Source organism: Stegodyphus dumicola, chromosome 5 (genome assembly GCF_044657685.1).
Source record: "Stegodyphus dumicola isolate Sdum_Otavi_A_Nest chromosome 5, ASM4465768v1".
Taxonomy (NCBI): domain Eukaryota; kingdom Metazoa; phylum Arthropoda; class Arachnida; order Araneae; family Eresidae; genus Stegodyphus; species Stegodyphus dumicola.
In genome coordinates this window covers 40,060,883-40,081,601 of record NC_140772.1, presented here as the reverse complement: position 1 = coordinate 40,081,601, position 20,719 = coordinate 40,060,883, and the positions used below count along the sequence as shown (strand labels likewise).

The 20,719-nt window shown below is 34.7% G+C and overlaps 1 protein-coding gene across 2 annotated transcripts in view; it reads left to right on the top strand.

The window, feature by feature from the left end:
• The window catches only part of LOC118191883 (uncharacterized), a 166,033-nt gene that overhangs the window by 30,223 nt on the left and 115,091 nt on the right, over nucleotides 1–20,719 (top strand). The window contains exon 2 of one of the 2 annotated variants that reach the window (XM_035362738.2): nucleotides 8,351–8,505. The exons of the other annotated variant lie outside the window; for it this stretch is intronic. Coding sequence (XP_035218629.2) covers nucleotides 8,389–8,505 — 117 coding nt within the window. The 5' untranslated portion in view covers nucleotides 8,351–8,388. The remainder of the gene's footprint in view (nucleotides 1–8,350; nucleotides 8,506–20,719) is intronic. 2 annotated transcript variants of the gene reach the window in all.

The window sequence follows — 20,719 nt, the reverse complement described above, 5'->3', positions numbered from 1 at the left end:
TAAAAAATCTTTTATGAAGCAATAGTCATAAAAGCATTCTTCAAAGCGGTCGGTACGAAATCAGAGTAATTCCTCTTGGTTGAGAACCCTTGCGTTGTAGCATTGTCTTCGTACATAGACATTTTGGTTTTATACTTTAATAGAGTATCGAAAATATGGATTTAGCATTTCCCAGATTTTTACATGCTCATTAACTCAATTATTTGAAATGGGTTGCTATTGATAGAGGATTTCCTCCAGTAATTATTGATAAAGTTTTCATTTGGGAATCGAAAAAGACATTACTCTTGTTTGAAATAACGATAATAGTTTTGTCGTTAGTCTATTTCATTTATCTGTCGGTTTCAAAATCCCTTGGATTCTCCAGTTCGTTTCCAGTAGCTTAAAGGTCATTTTCACACTTATCTATAAATACGTTTTTTGATTCTTCTTACTACGGTTTGTCATATATTGGCAAAACTATAAAGAACGTTAAGAATTTAGCATAAAAAACCCTGATCTTATGTTCGAAAAGGTCACCCTAATCGGTATAGTGGGTAGCGCTGGCTGGCTACCGTATTGTTAGGATCTGTGTTCGATATCCGGAAAAGACTTGTTTTTAAACATCTGGTATTTAGACTTACTTAAAATACTGGAGAGCCGAAAGTCTTGTCGTAGGTCTTGGTGGTTTCGCAAAAAGGGTGGAAGATTTGTCCCCTTAGGTATTCTCATCAAAATTAGGAAGGAAATTTCCTGTTCTCTGGGGTATTTAATCAGGCACCTTTGTGCTGCACCTTGGTTAGCATTCTCGGTGATGAGACGGCTAAGTGATCGATGAGTATTAGCCATTGTAACAAATGCATTAAGTTGCAAGTCTCTCTATTCTGAAATAACAACAATAATGTTCGAAAAAAGGCATAAAAAACGTCGGTAACTAATCTTAGTTACATGCTTGATTACAATTTTGACTTTTGAAAAAAATTATCCATAAACAATCTGCAGTTGGTGTATTGTATTTCCCAGAAGGGTTTACGTTAATAAACATTTTATCTTTAGTTTATGATATAAATTCCTATCCAGTCCTTCCTAACGCTTTGAGAATTCAAATATCTTAGTTTTTCACATTTCATTGCTATTTTTCTTGATAGATGGCATCAGAACTGTTTTTAATATAAAATCGATCGTCATTCCTCCCATTTAGCAAAAATTTATTTGTTTTTGAAAAAAAAAAAAAAAAAAAAAAAAAAAAGGGGGGGGGGGGCGTGGATGTATATCTGATTGCCCGCTTTCCAGTAGGTATAGTGGTTAGTGATGCCGACTGCTCTACCAATGGGCCCGGCTTCGAATCCCACAGAAGCATGGATGCTTGTAAGTGTATGGTACTTCGAATTCTCCGACAGGTTGGTAGACCCTCGGATGGTTAATTTCTGGTGTCCCGCCCGCCTCTTCCTGTACCTGGTTAGTTGCTATCGGAATTAGTCAAAATCTACGCCAAACTAAAGCTGCTTTTTTACCGAAATTTAAATTTTACATAGGCGAGTTCTCTTTCATTTGTTTTCTAGCTTTCTTAAAAATTGAACCATAATCTGACGTATGCAACGGAATGCATTTTAGGGTCTCAGTTATAAAATACTTACGACTTTATTTCATAGAATTTAAAAAAACGCTAATGCAGGAAGAAATCATTCAGAAAGTCTTAAACGTTTTTAATGGACCACGTCTGTAATATCGATTTTTCACTTTCTAGCATTATGCTTGGGAGAGAGATCACTATTCTTTTCGTTGCCACTCCCTGTTTCTCTGCCACGTGATTGTGGTTTCGCGATTCAATCTCTCTCTAAAAACATCTTTTATGCGCAGAAATGTTGCAACCACTTCCGTAATTCAAAGGAAATATTTTTCAAATGGCTGTTTAAAAAACAAATTCTTCCTTCTTACGTCCTACGTAGCAAATTTTTGTTTCTGATTCTAAAAATTAAATTTACTAAGAAGTTATTTCTTTCTAGCGCAGTTTGATTTCCTGTGTTTAATTAAGATTAACTTTCTTAAAGTAGATTGGCTGCAAGTAAAATGAAGAGAACCTTAAAATAAATGTATACTGGGCATTAGGGCAATCGACATTTGGTTTAAGCGCTCTCAAAAACATACGGCTTTTGTATAAAAGCGATGGCGAAAATCTAATCATCGTGTGTTTTAGTTTTGAGGACCTCATATATAAGATGGTTATCACTTTATCACTGTAGAAAACGGAATTATCGTAACTGGATTGCAATGTAATCTTGGCTGTTTTTTACTGATTCAAAAATAATACAGGGAGACAGTTTAGGCTATGTACATTTTCTTTATTTAAACGTAAACAAAATAATATAGAAAAAAAGGACTTGTAGTAGACAGAACGAGCGCCATTTTGAAAAATTAACATCATTGTGTCTTTATATTCAAAAGTAGTAACCAAGAAGAGAAAAATTATATTAGCTTTGTAGCGACTGATAGTTGGGTAGCGTGGGTTGAATTGATTGCTCTAAATCATGAACAATTCTAACGTTAAACTCTTAACATATTTACGAATAACATGCGGAAAGATTGGTGATCCTTGATAAACATTGCGAATAATATCAATAGCTTAAATTCATTTCATTTTTTATTCGGAACATGACTTATGAGAGTCATCAAGATTTATGTAATTTAAATTTAGCCATTTAGAACCAGCTAATGTATAGTCATGCGTCACAAAAATACGGCACATCGAAAAGAAAACCGTCTGAATCGAAAATAAAAGCTTAAAAGATTATGAAAATTAAAATTTTTATGGACTAAACGGGGGAATTTAACTGAGGTAAAGTACACTGTGTGCAGCCAACGCAAACTGACCAGTTTATATATTTAGATTACAATCGAAAATTACATGAGCTACTTTTGCGCTGTAGTACAGTGTGCAAATATGATAAGTACATGTATATATGATGCAATCATAGTTATTAAACTGCAGTTATATATATAGTTAATAACTGTGAATTTGAATGTGCATTATAAAAGTGAGATGTTGAACCAATGGTTTGCAAATTCAAAAACATTCACCATCTATGCTATTATTTGTTCATAAATGTCAAAGACGGTATGTCATTTCTGCAAGTATGTCTGATTCAGTTACCATATATTTCCATATACAAGCCGAGAAGTTTCAGCAAATGTTTCACTGTCGAAGTTGGAGAGTTGGCTTATAGACGAATTCAAAGTGATTTACAAAGAATTACTCACATTCGGGAGGCAAAATCTTCTATCATGCAAATTATTAAATCAAAATTTAGATGTGCGCTAAATGATGCTACTTTATGAAACGTTGTGAAAAGTAGAACAGCAGTGGATTGGGCTGGTTTATTTTGGGTTACAACAAAGCACACGAGAACTAATTGTTTAGAAAGTTAACTACCTTCGTAAAGGACTTTCTGAACAAAACTTCCTGGCATACACTTAACACATGGAGAAAGCCACGAAAACTCTAATGCAGGCAGCTCGTTCACCGACATTTGAACTCGGGTTGAACTACCCAGTGTTCAGCTATTTTACCGCTCGATCACTGATGGGTCTGATTAGAAATAGAAATTTAAATCATCATGTAGAAATTTTTATAGACCCCCTGTTAACGTTGAATGACATGTCAACTCAGTTTAAAGATGTACTGTATGTACTCAAAAATGAGACCTCCTTTACATTTTAGATAAAATTATAAGAAATAAAAATAGGTGAATAGTCGATGGCAAATTTATTTGTTTCTGATTAGAATGAAATGTAAAATAGAAGTAATCTAATTAAAGACAATATTTTGTATATTTATAGAAAGAAAAAATAGGAAAAATTAATTATACATTTTAAGTCCAAAATGACTATTAATCTTGAAACGCGATTTTTACGTCGTTGTTCTTTAACACGTTGTTTTATTTTTCATTCAAATCTGTTGCCATTCGGAAAAACGTAAGATATTATTCTTTCATATTTAATCCCCTTTGGATTTATATATTTAATGCCCTTTGGATCATTGTTATTCATTAATAATTTAAACTGTTTAAAAGTAATAGATGCAGTTCTTAGAAATATTTTTTCTACTTTTTAATCTGATTGATTTAAGTAAAATAGCATTTAATTCATGACATATCTAATTTAAAACATTAAATATTTTATGGAATTACATTACATTTTTTCCACTTTTAAAATATAAATTATATTAATTTAATATATATATATTATATATATATTAAATTCAAATATAATTATTGATTATATTTGTGTTCCCTGGGTGAACGAAGACGAATGGGAGATAATGAGTGCTATCGTGTTGTTGAGCTCTTTGAAATTAATCAAAAATGTCACCTTTTTGTACGGTGCTGATCATCCGATAATTTTTTTGAACTTGGAAACAATTCCAAGAAATCAAACAGTTGTCAGGAGACCTACGCCCGATCGACTGAGGGTTATCACCCCTACTAAAGATCGGTATATTGCTGCAGTAGCTAAAGAGAATCGACGACCGACTTCCACAGTTGTTAACATCCATGATTGCAGCGTTATTGGTAAGACAGTAACTGCCAGTACTGTGCGCCGAATCCTTCACATGAAGGAACTGTACGTCTGAGTGAAAAGTGTTTGTGATCTACTAGCCTCCCAGTTCACGGACGAATTCAGATATGCCCTAAAAATTAAATGATAAGTGTGGGGAGAATGAGGCACACGGAATCAGGAGGCACAACGGAATCTACCTATGGGGAGAATGAGGTGCACGGAATCTGATCCAGAACATCATCGAGCGTCACGCAATACGAAATGGTAACATCATTATGTGGGCTGGAGTTTCAGTTTAATATTTCACCCAGCTGCACACTTTTAAAGACAATTCTATGGCTGGAGAGCAATATCGGAATGAATTAATAAGCCCATTTTGAGGTTCTACTCTGCAGCATTTGATCCTAATTTCCACCTTACGGATCATGATGATGCCCGTCACCATCGAGCGAATATCTTTGACGAGTACCTGAAGAGTAAAGGCATTCCTTGTGTAGAGTGGCCGCTGTATTGCCTTGACCTTAATACCATCGCAAATCTCTGGCATGTCCTCGGGCTCCGACACAACCGTGATGAACCTCAGTCATGGCAAACCATAGCTCGACATTGGCAAGCCATCAATCCGTATTTTTATGAAGGTTAATCAATATTTTTTAAATAATTATTATTTTGTTAAGATGGAAAATTATCTTACATTAAACTTTTAGATATGCAAACGAAACTGCCTGAAGTAAGTTAAGAAAACTGAAACTGTTGTAATTATTGACTTGTAAATGTTTTATGAAAGACATGACTTATACTCTTAGCACACCAATTTTACTCACTTTCCTTTACCGAAGTACGAGTAATAACAGCAGAATTTCTTATAACTGCTCTATATACTAATTATATCTCTGATCAACTTAGAACTAACCTTTTTCAACCTAGAACATTGGTGAAGATGACTGAAAATAATACTGCATACTGTCGATGTATTTTCAGTGATAACGAAATTCGTAGAACAAATTTCTCTTCTCGTTATCGAGATGACATCCGGCCTAAGGCTGTGGTGTGTAACAGTGAGAAAACTGACACAGAAAACTTACATTGTAACTTAATTGAAATATTATGTTTAAACAGATAGATTAGCAATATCTTGCGGTAAAAATTCTCATATCCATGCCAATAGTAAAATAGACTAAGTCATTTATTTTAATCAATAGCTTGTTTTTAGTTGTGCTGAATTTTGATGGCAAAACCATTTACCAATTACAAAGTTTTCTCACTGTTTTGCAGAATGAGAATGTGGCACACTATCCAAAATTTTATAATATCCTAATTTTTATATTACTTCATTCAAGCTTTTGGATATGGTGAATTGGTGGAGAAATTGCGTTTTATAATTTCCATTTTAACCTCTAAATATGTGATGAAAGTATAAAGCCGTTGTGTTTTATACTTCTTTATATAATGGGCTATTTGTTCTCAATCTATGCATGTGATAATACAATACTAACAGTTTCTATTTGACTGTGGATAGCCTTGAAAGATTTGTGTAACAGACAATGACTAGGAAGTGCTATTTGACAGTATTAGGTTTAATCAAAACAGCGGACGTACTTTCTTTTATTTTATGGCTCCAACAGCGATTATTACTGATGCATAGATGCAGTTTTTTTCCCCACTGTATTTTTCTATTTCTTTTTGCAGAGGTTTTGGATTTTAATCGTATCTTAATTTGATTCGATAATATTTGGTTAATATCTGTTTTATTCATTCATTAATATTACTTTCATCAGAAACATCAAGTAACTTGACATAAGTAATATAAAATCTATTACTATTATAACTATATTTTAACTAATAGAAAACATTCAGAAGTATAGTTTTTAAAATAATAACCTTCAGATTAAAAGTTTAATTTCATTTACCGAGCTCAGTTACCAATTAAAAGTTTTATTTCGTGGTCATTTTGTAACAAAAATCATAAACGATAACTTCCATAAACGAAGCATTAGAGCAAAAATAGCAATTTGGCTTTCACAACTTACACTACGCTGTTTTAAGAGGAATTTGTTTGGTTTAAAAGAAAATAATATTATTGCTTTTATAAAGATTGGATAGAAGTTTTATTTGTAGTAACTTAATTTTAGTTTTAAACTCTTTAAGCTAGTCCTATTTTTATTACAGAGTATCTTTTCAGGGAGAAGGAAGTTAGTATTTTCCATTTTGCAGCTGAGAAAAGAATTTGACTCTGAAACAGTTAAAAACTCTGTTCTGAAAAGAAAGTTTCTTTATATATTGAGTTCTAATTTCTCATCTCATTTTGTTTTCCGAATAAAGTCAGTGGAAGCTCAGATGATAACTTCCATTAATAGAAATGAGATCCTGAATAAAATCTCTTCTGACACATTTTGCTAAATACCTGACACCTTTTGCCCGGGTTAAAAATTTGCCTTCAAATCGCTTATACTACTTTTCCTTTATCTCAAGGTGGTGGTTTTTTACATCGTATAATAAAATTCGTGAAATCAAATATATGACTGGGAAGTTTTATTTTTGCGCTGTCATAACGTTTGTTTGTCTTATCAATGACACAGTCTTATCAATGATTTATCAGAAGCTACCAAAATATTTAGCCCTAAATTAAAACAAATATGTAAGCTAAATTTTTTCTGTTGTGCAAAAGTAAATCAAACTGCTTTCGAACGTGCAAAAAAACTAGCAAGATTTTATGGCTTCATTTATTTAAATGCTGGGATCTTACGAGATAGTTCTCGCCATACTTAGAACAAATTTTTATAGTATATTCAGTTTGGAGATGATTGTAGACATCATCTTCGGGGATTTTTTTTTCTAAAAATCTAACGCATAAGTTCCACTAAGATATTTCCTTTTTATTTCCTGACAGCCATATATGGATTATTTTTTCCCAGGGTACCAGAAACATTGGTATCTCTAATAAGATTTCCCGGTAATTTGTGGAATGTTTTCCTACAAGAGTCTTCGATATTGCCTTCAAACAATCTTCTGTAAACGTTTTAAATGTCATGTACTAATATAGAATTCTATGAAAACTTGGATGCTTGCGCTAAGTTAATCCTCGTTAACATATCATTCATCTACAAAGAGCTAGATTTAATTGAAAATTTGAATATCGCAAAAACATATTGAGACATTGCCAACAATCTTTTTCAATTGTTGCAAGTAGTTGCATTAGCAACAACTCACTTGTCAAAATCTGAATTATAAATCCGAACTCATAATTAAATATCTACTACTAAGTTGTTATCAGTACATTATCTTTTGCGTTGTAGAATATTTTCCTCTTCTTTTCGTGTGCTTCCGTGGTGTAACTTGAAGCATGTCTGACGATTAATGCGAGGTACGGAGTTCGAATCTCGGTGACAGCATTGCACATACTTTAGTTCCTCGAATTCCAAAAACATAAAAATACCTAATGTCTACATAAATGACAACGTTATTCAGGAGTTTTCAAATCATATTAGAATGGGGTAATTGAGGCACAAATTTCGCTTGCTTCCAATAAAAATACTTTCCGTATGAAAACATTTGTATGTAAGTGTTTATAATTTTTGATGATAGAAAATGCTACAAAAGCCCTTAAAAATTGCTTAGCAGTTATATTTCTAGCCAAGGGTTAGTTCCACAGCCATTTATGCAAAGAAACTAGCCATTCGTCTAACTGCTATTATATAGATATTATGTACCATTTTGATATATCTGCAGTAGGTAGTTGGATCATTTTGCGTAATTAGTTTTAAAACTATTTGAAAATCAACCATATTTATGGGTTAATTATTTCTTTAAACAGATTGAGGAGAGTTGCCTGGTTTTTGCAAGAGTCTCATCATGTTGAATATTGATCCATTGCTATTCCAGCCCAAAGTTATTCGCATGTCGACCACATCTAATATCGGACTCCCGGGCCAGCATATCATCCGTACTACAGAATTCAGCAATTCGCAGGTTTGTTTTTATGTTCTGCATATTTATTCAAAAATTTACACAATTTCAAAAAAGAAAATAATTTTATGGATTTTCACATTTCTTATTCTGCTCTGTTTGAACGGTACGCGCTGGTGTCGGGTTCAAATTCTGGAGAAGGCATAGGAGTTGTCCATCCTCCCACTTTGCGAACCCAGATCGGTTTATGCCCTGGGCTGCACTATGGGCAAGTTTTCAATGATGTCATCCATTCCAGAACAATATTTAACAGAAAGTGTAGGCCATGAAAAAGATTCTTTATTATGCTTATAAAGAATCTTTGCGAGGAGTTTTGAAAAACAAAACATTTTTTTTTTCAAACATACCATTTTTATTTTCTGGATCTGCTAGATATTACCTTATACAATTATGTGTCATGAAGTGTGATTTTAATTTCATTTCAGAATAAAGGATATGCATTTTGTTATAGAGAACGTTTTATTTTTATTACACAAAAATAAATGAAAAATCTGAAAGTATGAAGAAGAAATCTCAACGCCATTTATTTATATTTTATTACGTGTAGAATTGTTTCCATGTCCATTTTATTGAAGTATTAATCTTAAAATACGATTATATGCTTTTACATATATTACCGATGTAAATTTATGTACATTTTAGAATATTTAGTGCAAAGGGATTTGAATCCCGAAGGACTATTAGTTTCGTTTTGGCATTTTGCGTCGGACTCATAAATGTCGGTTCACTTTTCAAACTGTTGCCACAAAATGTTAGAGTCCTCATTATATTTGAAGAAATTAAATAATGAAAAATCTGCATAAATGTATGTATATTTCTCGTATTGTGATAAAACAACGGTACATAGAGTCATCGAATTTTGAATAACGTAATCCTCCAACGAATATGAGCATGTGGAAGACCAAATTTGAAATTTGAAATTTGTTTTATGATCGATTTCCTATTTTTTAAAACTTTGACGAATTTTTGATTAACAAACTCAAGGATTTCAAAGCGAGCAATGGCAACGTTGTGCAGAAAAAACATTTTTATCTCCAGCGCGTGAGTCTCTGTATCGGAAATTCTAAAGATAGGCTCGTTTTAAAACTATTTTGCGATATTGCTGTTGCACTGGATCTTATGGTTTAAGTGCGAGGAACATGATATTTAATAAAGAAAGGTAACACACAAAATGTTAAAAAACGCCCCTTTGGACGTAATTTAAAATATGAAACATTTCAGATTTTGTTTTTTAAATTTGTCTCTTTTTAAAATTTTTTTATGCTAAACTGAATCCTGCATCTGGCGTTTTTTTACTTTCAACTTTTCATATTCACATTCAAAGCAGCTATCTGACTCCAAGAAGTTGTACATTGATAAAGCAAAGAAAAACCTTTCTTTTCCATTGTTGAATAACGTGTTTCTAATGCATTGACATCCCCCATCTAACGGCATCGGCTATCACAAATAAAAGCAATCACAAGCCAAAAAACAGAAGTAGGAAGTTAAGAAGTAGCTCCAAGTACAAGAACAAGAATTATTTTGAATCATTTAAATATGCACAACGCATGCTTCTGCTGTACAAAGTTCGCGATTCTATTTGCATAAATATTTTATTACAGCAACTCAATAATAAGCATATTAATTGTCATGCAGCGATGATATTTAGGACTCAATACTTCGTATTGGAGAAAAAGTGGAGCTGGGGCAACTCCGGCGACTGGCTTTGCCGACGCTGTCTCCAGACGTGCCCTAATGACCTTGGAGGTCGATTTGAGATCTGCTACGTAGTAGTCAATGTACATCGCTGCAAAATTACATATGTGCATTCCCTCCCGATATTTGATCTGTTTCCTGGTGCGATCGTTGAATGATCACCGAAGCGGCTGTAGAGTACTAGTAGAATCATATGAGTATAATGCATCTACTGTGTGGTCTTATTTTCACGTTTATTTTGCTAACAATTGGCTAAACTGACAGTTTAATAAGAGAGTTTATCTTAACAGAAATTCAAATGAAAATTAGCTAATCTTAAGTTTGTAATTCTTTTGTTATAACAGACTGATTACTGACAGTTTAGAAAGAAAGTACACCTGAGCAGAATTCAAGTAAAATTTAGTTTAAACTTTACAAAAACAGGTAAATTCGTACATTCCAAAGAAATTAAATTTTTTTGGGAAATTCAAAAAGTTTTCATCAAAACTTACCTAGAAAAGTTGATCACATTCTTAAATCATCAAAGTTTTGTTAAATTTCTGAGTTTGTTTTTAAGCAAAACGTGAACTCAGATAGTTGGTGGAACCCCTAATGCCTGAGCGGAGAAAACTACTAAACATTTGTAGTTCGACTAGGATTCAAACACGGGAGACGGGCTGTGTACGAGCATTTTAGTAGACCCCCCTTTCCATCTGCAAAGTTCATACAAATCACTTTTCCTCTACGAGAGATTTAGAGCGCTTTCTGTCTACGAGAGGGATGTCTTCTTGGACGACCTTTCATGAAAACCTGGCTCATGTTGAATTAAATAAGAGCCAATTTTTATACATAGAGGGAAAACATATAACTTCCATGCATCTCTCAGCTTAAGAAGAATTTGCGATAAGTTTCAAATTAACAGTGCTGGGGGAGTTTGTCTTTTCGGCTATTAGTGAGCACGAAGGAATTTTCTTTAAGTTCATATTTATGAGAAACAGTTACAATGCACACTATTTCTGTATAAAAATATGCTTTATGATATAAAATATGCATTTACGTATGAATGATGCGAAATGAAGAAATGTGAATTTAAAACATTGGGGATGATTCGTTTTTAGATTTACCAGCTCATTTTTGGCTTTATAGTTTTGGATAAGCAGCGGTGGTTTTCTGTTAGCAGTAGTGTTTTTTTAAGTTCTGGTTTTAGGTTAATCACAATGTTTCAATTTCTATTAAATGATATTTTAGTGTGTTTTAGATAAAATTTTCTAACCTTTAGTTTTTTACAATATAGAAAAAAAGTTTGCCAATTAAAAAAAAATTAAATAATTCCTTAAACTTTTTAAAGCCTTTCAGCAGTTCATGAATTCAAAGCTCTCATCTAAACTTTTAAATCTCGTAAATTTCAACAATTTAGCTCTTTTTGCATTTTGTAAAGGCCTATCAGATGCATATGCTTTTGCCGCAACTCCGAATCAGTTGCAACATTTCAAAAAACACGCTTTTATAGCACCAGTTTGCAAGACTGGTTTCTGTATGCAACATCTCCCTCGGAAGTCCAAAATGAGTTGCAGGTAGAACTAACGAGTCAAAATGAAAGTAGTTTTAACGGAACCAAGGGGTAAAACACTTTAAGACCCAAAGCACAGCATTCTTTTAAGGTCCTTCAGTGTGTACTTTCTTGTTTACATGACAACATTTGCTGTACATGATGACGAAACAAAAGGAATTTGGGAAGATTCGGTGGGCCTCTTTAAAATCTGGCCCCAGTGCACATTTAAGCGGTACATTTATATGTTTAAGCGATAAGAAGGTCTGGATCGGGATACTCTTTCAAAAACCCGAGTGATGCCAGAGCTTTTCTTTCTTTCAGCTTAATTTACGAATTCAAACGACGACCAAAGTTACATGGGCAAATTTCTAGGGAAGTCCGACTCGGAGTTGTGGCAAGTATTTCTGAACCTGCAGCTTTTATCAGGTGACAGCTGTTGACTATACTATATGTTGTGTTGACTTTGTAGGGTTTATATTTATTTTAACTAACATTTATTTTAAGTTTAAACTATCTTTCCTGTCAAGCCTTACTTATCCCTGGAACTGCCAATGCCAGAATATGTAAATTTGAGTAGAACGCGCAAGGATTCAAATTATCAGCGGAAGTATTCTGATTTAAATAGAAGGAAACGAGTTCGGTGTGAGATTCTTACTTAGCGAGCGCGGAGGTAGTTAGCGAGAATTGAAGAACCCCGCGTTGCGGCCTATGTGCTTGGCGGGAAGTAGTGGTAATTGTTCCAGTGAGCTTCAAGTCTGCTGAATTAGCAGCAGTATTGTAAAACACGGTGAGTGAGTTATTTTAGAGAGCCTCGTAGTTAGAATCTTGTCTTTACTTTCTTTTCAGGTTATTATTTTTATTTGACTGCCAAGTTGGCACAGTCTGTAAGCGTCAAGAGGACGCAATTGTAATTTATTACGTTGAATAAAAAGGGACTTAAACCCTTCACTAGGCTCTATCTTTTATACAAGTTTTCACAGTCACCTCTTGGTTGCGTGCAAGTTGGAGGCGCGCAACGTTATATTGGCGCCCGAACAATTATCGAACTGAAATGGCTGAAAACTGGACGGAAGCCGCTGGACAACACTAAGAAATGACAACTCAGTTAGAAGGATTTGGATACCTGGTCCAGACTTTGAGAGCGTCAATCAAGCCAAACGTCCATTTTGACGGAAAAAATTCGGTGGCGGTATTTTTCGAAGGTCTAGAAAACCACTTTCAGCTCTACCCTGTGCCTGAAAGACAAAAAGTTGCCATCGCCACATCAGCACTAAGAGGACAGGCCGCGCTATGGTGGAAAAACATAGGAAAATTTCTACTAGGTGAATTTGGAAGTCCGACGTATACATTTGAAAATTTCAAAAAATCGTTAGTAAAGGCCTTCCCCATAGTGAAAGATCGCGCACGGCTGGAAGCCGAACTATATAGTTTCTACCAACGGGATACAGCAGAATTGACGGACTTTATTTTACGAAAAATCAAGCTAACGGATATGCTGTATGGAAAAAAACCCCATGTGGAGATAATTGAAATAATATTACCAAGATTGTTACCCGCTGTCCAAGACTACTTTGAAATTAGAAACCCAAGAACATTGAAGGAACTCTTCGAATTGGCGGTGAAGTTTCAAAATCGCAGAATCGCGGAAAGAGCGAGAGGGGAAACATATTCTCAAAGTACCCGAAGGAAGGAGGAAACCAGAAATGGAAATCGCTCGTATGGGGGAAAGAACTATCAAGCTAACGCATCGAAACTCGAAGGTCAAGGCCCAAAAAGAAAATTTGAAAATAAGCATCCGCGTACTCAGAAGACACAGATTGAAAGGAAAGCTTTAAACGACTAGAGGGGCCTGTGAAAGGGAGGGTCCAGACCCCGGAAGTTTTAAAAAAACCCTCAAATAGACATTTAAACACGGTCATCGTAAAAAACTCACAGCTACCAATTATACAAGTCCTGGTTGGCGATGTACCAGTAGAAGCCCTCATCGATACAGGAGCAGAAGGAAATTTTATGAGTGAAAAGTTCTTCAAAAAGAATTTTTATAGGATACGACTATTTAAAACCAGAAATACGGAAATTATAGCGGCGCAAGGAAAAACATGTCACTGCATCGGGAAATTATCATTAAACTTACAGGTAAAAGAGGAAAATCTCAAAGTATTAATTTTTGTGGTGAAAGACCTACAACACTCTCTTATTTTAGGTATGGACTTTTTAAGGGCCGCGAGGGCCAAATTAAATTTTCAAGATAGTTCCGTGGTGTTGGAGATGGACCAGAGGGTGGTGGAACCTGTGGAGACACCTGAATTGGACCTTAGCCATCTGAATGACCAGGAAAGTAAAGCAATACAGCAAGTGGTGAGTAATTTTTCTCATTTGTTTTCAGAAAAACCAGGAAACTGCCAGATCGTGACTCACAAGATTCAATTAAATGCCGAAAAACCTTGTAGGACTAAACCGTATCGTTATGATAAACAAAAAGACCTAATCATCGAAGAACATATTCAGGAGATGTTAAAGAATAAAATAATAACGCCCATAAATAGTGAGTACGCGAGTCCAGTCGTACTATGTAGGAAAAAGAACGAGTTTCCTCCTTCGGATAAAAGGGCTTGGAGGTTTGCTATTGATTACAGAAAACTAAATAGCATTACTAAATTTCCAGTTTACCCTTTGCCGGTTATAGACGAGATCATTAGACAGATCAAATCGACAAGATATATGTCTACTTTGGACTTAACGTCTGGCTACTATCAAATAGCTATGAGACCCGAAGATATACACAAAACCGCGTTTATAACAAAATCGGGCACTTATGCATTTTTACGCATGCCCTTTGGGTTGTGTGGGGCCCCATCAACATTCCAGAGAGCTATGGACATTGTTCTATAGCCTGTCCTAGGAAAATCAACTTTAATTTATCTAGATGATATAATTATAACGAGTAGTACGTTGGAACAACACATTAATGACCTCGAACAAGTTTTTAAATTATTAAAAGAGGCCGGTCTTACAATTAACGCCTCAAAATGCAAGTTCGCAACGAAAGAACTTAAATATCTCGGTTATAAAATTTCGCAAAAGGGTATAGAAACGCAAGATTCAAAAATAAAAGCTATTAAGAATTTCCCACCGCCCAACACCGCCAAGAAACTTTCGTCTTTCCTTGGACTATGTTCTTACTATCGATCTTTCATAAAAGATTTCGCTAATATTGTTGAACCACTCTTAGTAATCAAAAGAAAAAAGAGTAAATTTACGTGGACAGCGGAAGCTAACACGGCTTTTGAAAGATTAAAAGAAGCGCTTATTAATGCCCCTATTTTAAAATTCCCTGAGGGGGACGAAAACCTGGAAATTGCAGCAGATGCGTCAGACTATGCGGTAGGTGCGGTTCTTATGCAAAATAACCATCCTCTGGCATTTTTTAGTAAAACATTGAATCAGACACAAAGGAATTATACAGCTACAGAAAGAGAAACATTAGCCGTATTAATGGCTGTACACAAATTTCGAGTTTATTTCGGCAAATCGCCAGTAACAGTCTTTTCGGATCATGCGGCTGTTGGTAGACTTTACTCGGGAAAAAACCTAACGCCCAGGTTAATAAGATGGGCTTTAAAACTCCAAGAATATAATATCACAATAAAATATAAACCGGGTAAGGAAAACAATGTAGCTGACGCACTTTCTCGTATAAAACTGGACGACGAAGGAAATGAACTTAAATGCGCTGTGTTGACTTCAAAAATTTTAGATTCTAGAGATACGGTTATTACTGAACTGAAAGCTGATCCTGAATTTGGAAATATCTATGCTTATTTGAAAGACCCCGAAAGCTTTGAGCACACAGATATCGATGCGATAAGAAATAGAGCAAAAAACTATGAAATAATAGATAATTTATTATTTTATACGAAAACAACAAACGAAAATCTTGAGTATAAGCCAGTCATCCCAGCCTCGCTTCGATTAAGCATTTTGAAGGAGTTGCACGAAAAAAAAAAAAACAGCGAGCCAGCTCGGGGTCAGAAAGACTATAAAAAGGGTACGCGAGGCGGTATATTTCCCGCAATTATACAAAATAGTAACGGCGTATGTCAGGTCCTGCAATCAATGTCAGTTAATAAATGATATTAATTACAGCCCGGCCGGGTACTTAAATAGCATTCGCGCTACATTTCCGAATGAAATTTTAGGCATAGATCTTCTTGGTCCCTTCCCCCTGAGCGAGTTAAATAAAAATCGTTTTCTTTTAGTAATAGTAGATCATTTTTCAAAATGGATAGAAATTGTTCCACTTAAACGCGCGTCAGCCAAAACAGTCGCAGATGCATTCTTACACAGATACATTTTGAAATACGGTGCACCGATAAAAGTCATTAGCGATAACGGAAAACAATTCATTAGTCAAATATTTGAAAACATGTGCAATGGACTTGGCATACGCCATATCAAAATGGTTCCGTATAGACCACAGGCTAACATAACAGAAAGAGTTAATAAAAACATAGTAAAAATAATTCGCAGTTACGTGAGCACACATCACAAGCGCTCTGATGGCTACATAAATGAATTAGCTTATGCTTTAAGAACGGCACATCATGATACTGCGGGAAAAACTCCAGCAGAATTATTTTTAGGCAGAAAGTTAATTACGCCTTTAGATAAATTATTCTTTGTGCAACAAAGAGAGCAGGAGTTTAAACAACAAGATGTGCAAAAGTTGATTGATCAGGCGCTTAAAACCTCGGATACGGCAAGAAATAGACAAAAGTTATATTATGATAGAAAACGCCGTGAAGCAGATTTTAAAGTTGGGGATAAAGTATTGAAGTGGAAATTTTCTTTATCAAGTGCCCCAGACAATTTTATGGCAAAGCTAGCTCCAAAGTTTGAAGGCCCCTATGTAATTCAGGAAATCAAAGGAGTAGTCTTATATCTTAAAAACGAGAGAGGGGAAATCTGTAAAGCAAGTCCCGACCAGGTGAAAAAATACTATAATCCAAATGATTTTGAAATCCTTAAAAGTTTCTTGCAGGACTCAAGTCTAAACGAAATAGAAGGGCCAAACACTACAACAACTATTCCACCACCCAAGAAACAGAGAACTGAAGAGAGAACTAGCACTTCTACAACCCGGACGTCGGTATCAAAAAGAAAAAATGATTTTCAAACTCCGGCGTTTAAGAAAAACAAAAATACAGATGAACCGGGTAAAGAAACCGTGGTAAAGAGAAAAGCACCACCTACAAAGGATAGCAGGAGAAATTACACATCAAGGAGAACGCGCACACGGCCACAGAGTCAGGTGCCAGCAAGGCCGCCGTTCCGGAAACTGAAACGCCAGCAGGAGGCACAAAAATACGAGGAACAGAAGAAATTCAAGAAGGACTCCAGACCGGAGGACGTCAAGACCAGCCGTCCCAGGCAGAAACGCAAAGGCCAACAACCAGACGATTACTCCGTCAAGAGGCCAGCATGTAGAGGACGCAAAAGAGAGAGCAGCGTGGACGACACTCGGAGATCAATAAGGAGAAGATTGACATCCATGAAACCTCTAACTTGGGATCAATTTTGCAAAAAACGGATGACGGAGTTTCAAGCATCGAAAACTCAAAGATAAGTTAAAACCTTCTATAATTTTTTTTCTCTTTTGTTCCGAAATGTTATGCATAAGTACGAAGTTCTATGTTTTGACGAAAGTCAATATGTCTCGGTTGAGACTTAGTTTTGTTTTACTTTATTTAGCTAAGGCAAAAGTATTATTTTCTTTAAGTGTAAAAGCAAAAAACAAGCATTTTCTGTTGGTCGAAAGACTAATTCTGTTATGTTAAAGCCAAAATTTGGCCGAAGATAAAAATAACTTCGTATTCTTGTATTAATAAGAATTTTACTTTCAGTGCCGCCAGCTTGGCGAAGAATGAGTAAAGTAAAAATTTATTTTCTCTTATTCATTTTATGGTAAATTGTAAAAAGCATATGTATTAAAATTTTGTAAATGTATGTAAATACTTGAAGGTTATGTAAAAGTAGAATTTAGTCTAGAAGCATAAAATTGTAGATGCTAAAAGTGAATGCTTAAAAGCAATGAAGTCAAAATTTAAGTAGTAAATTGTAGATAAAGTCATGCTTTAGAGCGAAAGCCTGCATGTTTAAAGATGAATGAGGGGGAAGTTAGAATGAATGTGTTTTGTAGGGTTCTCCACCTACATTTGAATTTTTAAGACTATTAAAGTAGCTCATTGAGTTGTAGAATGTCGAGTAAGGTGTGTCTATTTGGTCGTTGAATTCTAACAAATCATGGTGGTTAGGGGAAGTGTTGTAAGACTAAAACACGAATATTCCCGTTTGACACCACACACGGTGGAGAGCCAGGGTAAAGTTAAATTAATGCTTGAAAAATTGAATGAATGTGAAGTAAGCAATAACTAAGAAAAACGAATCGTTTAAAAACAAAAATTTATTGTGTCAAGAAAGTGTAAATTATAATGTATGTAGAAAGATACTGATACTTATTCCTTCCAGATGCTGGAAGGAAAGACCAAGATTGATTGATGAAGTCCAGGAAAAGTTGCTGTAAGAAGAAAGCTTTGTAACGAGCAACAGAATTTTAGTATAATTGTTACATAAGATTTTTTTTTTTGTGTAAACGAGGTTCTCGCCAATTAGTTCAGAATTAGAGAAATTTACAACAGGTCGTTTGTAGGACCTGCTTCCAAGTTTTCCAAATTCTGGCAGCGGCAAATGTAGGGTTTATATTTATTTTAACTAACATTTATTTTAAGTTTAAACTATCTTTCCTGTCAAGCCTTACTTTCCCCTGGAACTGCCAATGCCAGAATATGTAAATTTGAGTAGAACGCGCAAGGATTCAAATTATCAGCGGAAGTATTCTGATTTAAATAGAAGGAAACGAGTTCGGTGTGAGATTCTTACTTAGCGAGCGCGGAGGTAGTTAGCGAGAATTGAAGAACCCCGCGTTGCGGCCTATGTGCTTGGCGGGAAGTAGTGGTAATTGTTCCAGTGAGCTTCAAGTCTGCTGAATTAGCAGCAGTATTGTAAAACACGGTGAGTGAGTTATTTTAGAGAGCCTCGTAGTTAGAATCTTGTCTTTACTTTCTTTTCAGGTTATTATTTTTATTTGACTGCCAAGTTGGCACAGTCTGTAAGCGTCAAGAGGACGCAATTGTAATTTATTACGTTGAATAAAAAGGGACTTAAACCCTTCACTAGGCTCTATCTTTTATACAAGTTTTCACAGTCACCTCTTGGTTGCGTGCAAGTTGGAGGCGCGCAACGTTATAACTTTAATGTAATAAGTTTGATGCAGAATATGAAGCCATTAAACAAGCACTTGAAAATTTAATAAATTTAAATACAGATTTCAAAAATCTTATCTTTTTCTTCGAGTCTGAAGCGGTAGTTTTGATTTTTAATTTCATTGCATGCAATTATTCCTCTGCAGTGGAAGAGGTAAAAACGTCTAGTAAAGTATTCTCTTCTGGTTGAGAGATTTACTTTCCAGTGGATTTCTAGCCACGGAAATCTAAAGCTGATTTCTTTGCTAAAGATGGCTGCAAAATGAAACAGGTATCTTTTTCCTTGCCTTTTAGCCAAGATTTATCAGGGATGAACATAATGGATACAGACACTCGTCAAAGCTTAGGATGGTAGTGTGTCTAAGAAAATATTTCGAAGTCTTACTTGTTCTGTTATCCCAATATGTTCCCTCTCTTGTGCTATTTTTACTACTAATTTTAGATTTTTCTGAACATGACTTTCTCCAATATCACTTGCACTGAATAGTAAGCCTGACCTTCCTTACTATCTTTTTATGTTTATATGAAATATCAATGAATTAAGGGGACTCGTACACCTTAAAACCCATAAAATGTTCGAATAGATGACTGTTGCAAGAATTGGGATAACTTATTTATTTTAAAAGCAATTACTACCAACTTTTTACAGCTGACTACATAATATAGCTGCTTTCTGAAATAGTCATCAGAAAGTTTGTGTTGCCTCAAATATTTTTATAATTTAATCCGCTTTGTGACAACATTTTTCGTCATGTTTCCAACTTGCGCGCACAGTTTAAAACATTCTGTTTCATAATTTAATTCCATATCTAATATATATAGCTTTTATAACATTTGGAAACTACTGTGAACCTAAAATTCTAAAAATTTCATGTTAAATTTTTATTTTATTTTGAGTTGAGTTTATAAAATGTATTTTATTAACAAAATTTTTAATGTTTTCGTCCATAAAATTTTTCAATATTAAAATATTCACCAGATTGTTGGTTCAGCTAGAAAATAGTGCCCATATAAAGAATTCCATCCAATTTCAAGTAAGTACCATTAACCATTTTTAAAATATCATGCGCGCAAGTTGGAAACATGGCGAAATATTTTGTCACAAAGAGGATTAAATTACAAAAATATTTGTGGCAACACAAACGTTCTGGTTACTAGTTTCCAAAACAGCTGTATTATGTAATCAGCTGTAAAAAGTTGGAAGTAATTGCTTTTAAAATAAATAAAATATCCCAATTCTTGCAACAGTCACATTTTCGAAGATCATGAGGGGTTTAAGGTGTATGAGTCCCCTTAACGTTTGACAGGGTGTACTGATCTGCTTAAAGTGTGTGATTGTTGCCATGGCAAAGTTTACTGTAATGCTAATTTTTATTGGCCTCCAAGAAAGCGCAATACTGATATATCTAATACCTTAACGCAGGCGGATGGGACTTAACTGAAGGTTGTAAAAATACAAATAACTAGGAGTTTGTGCTATCAATTGCTATATAGCCGTATCTCATTACTTGCTGCGTCTTCTTAAATATTAACTATATGTTCATAGTTATGAAGCAGGGCGGATTTGAAGGGGTAAAAAAGGATGAAAGTTTAGCAGAATTTTAATAAAAATGGTAATTTCAATTTAAGCCTTACAAGCTAAACCAAAAAAAACTTCGACTTAGAATTA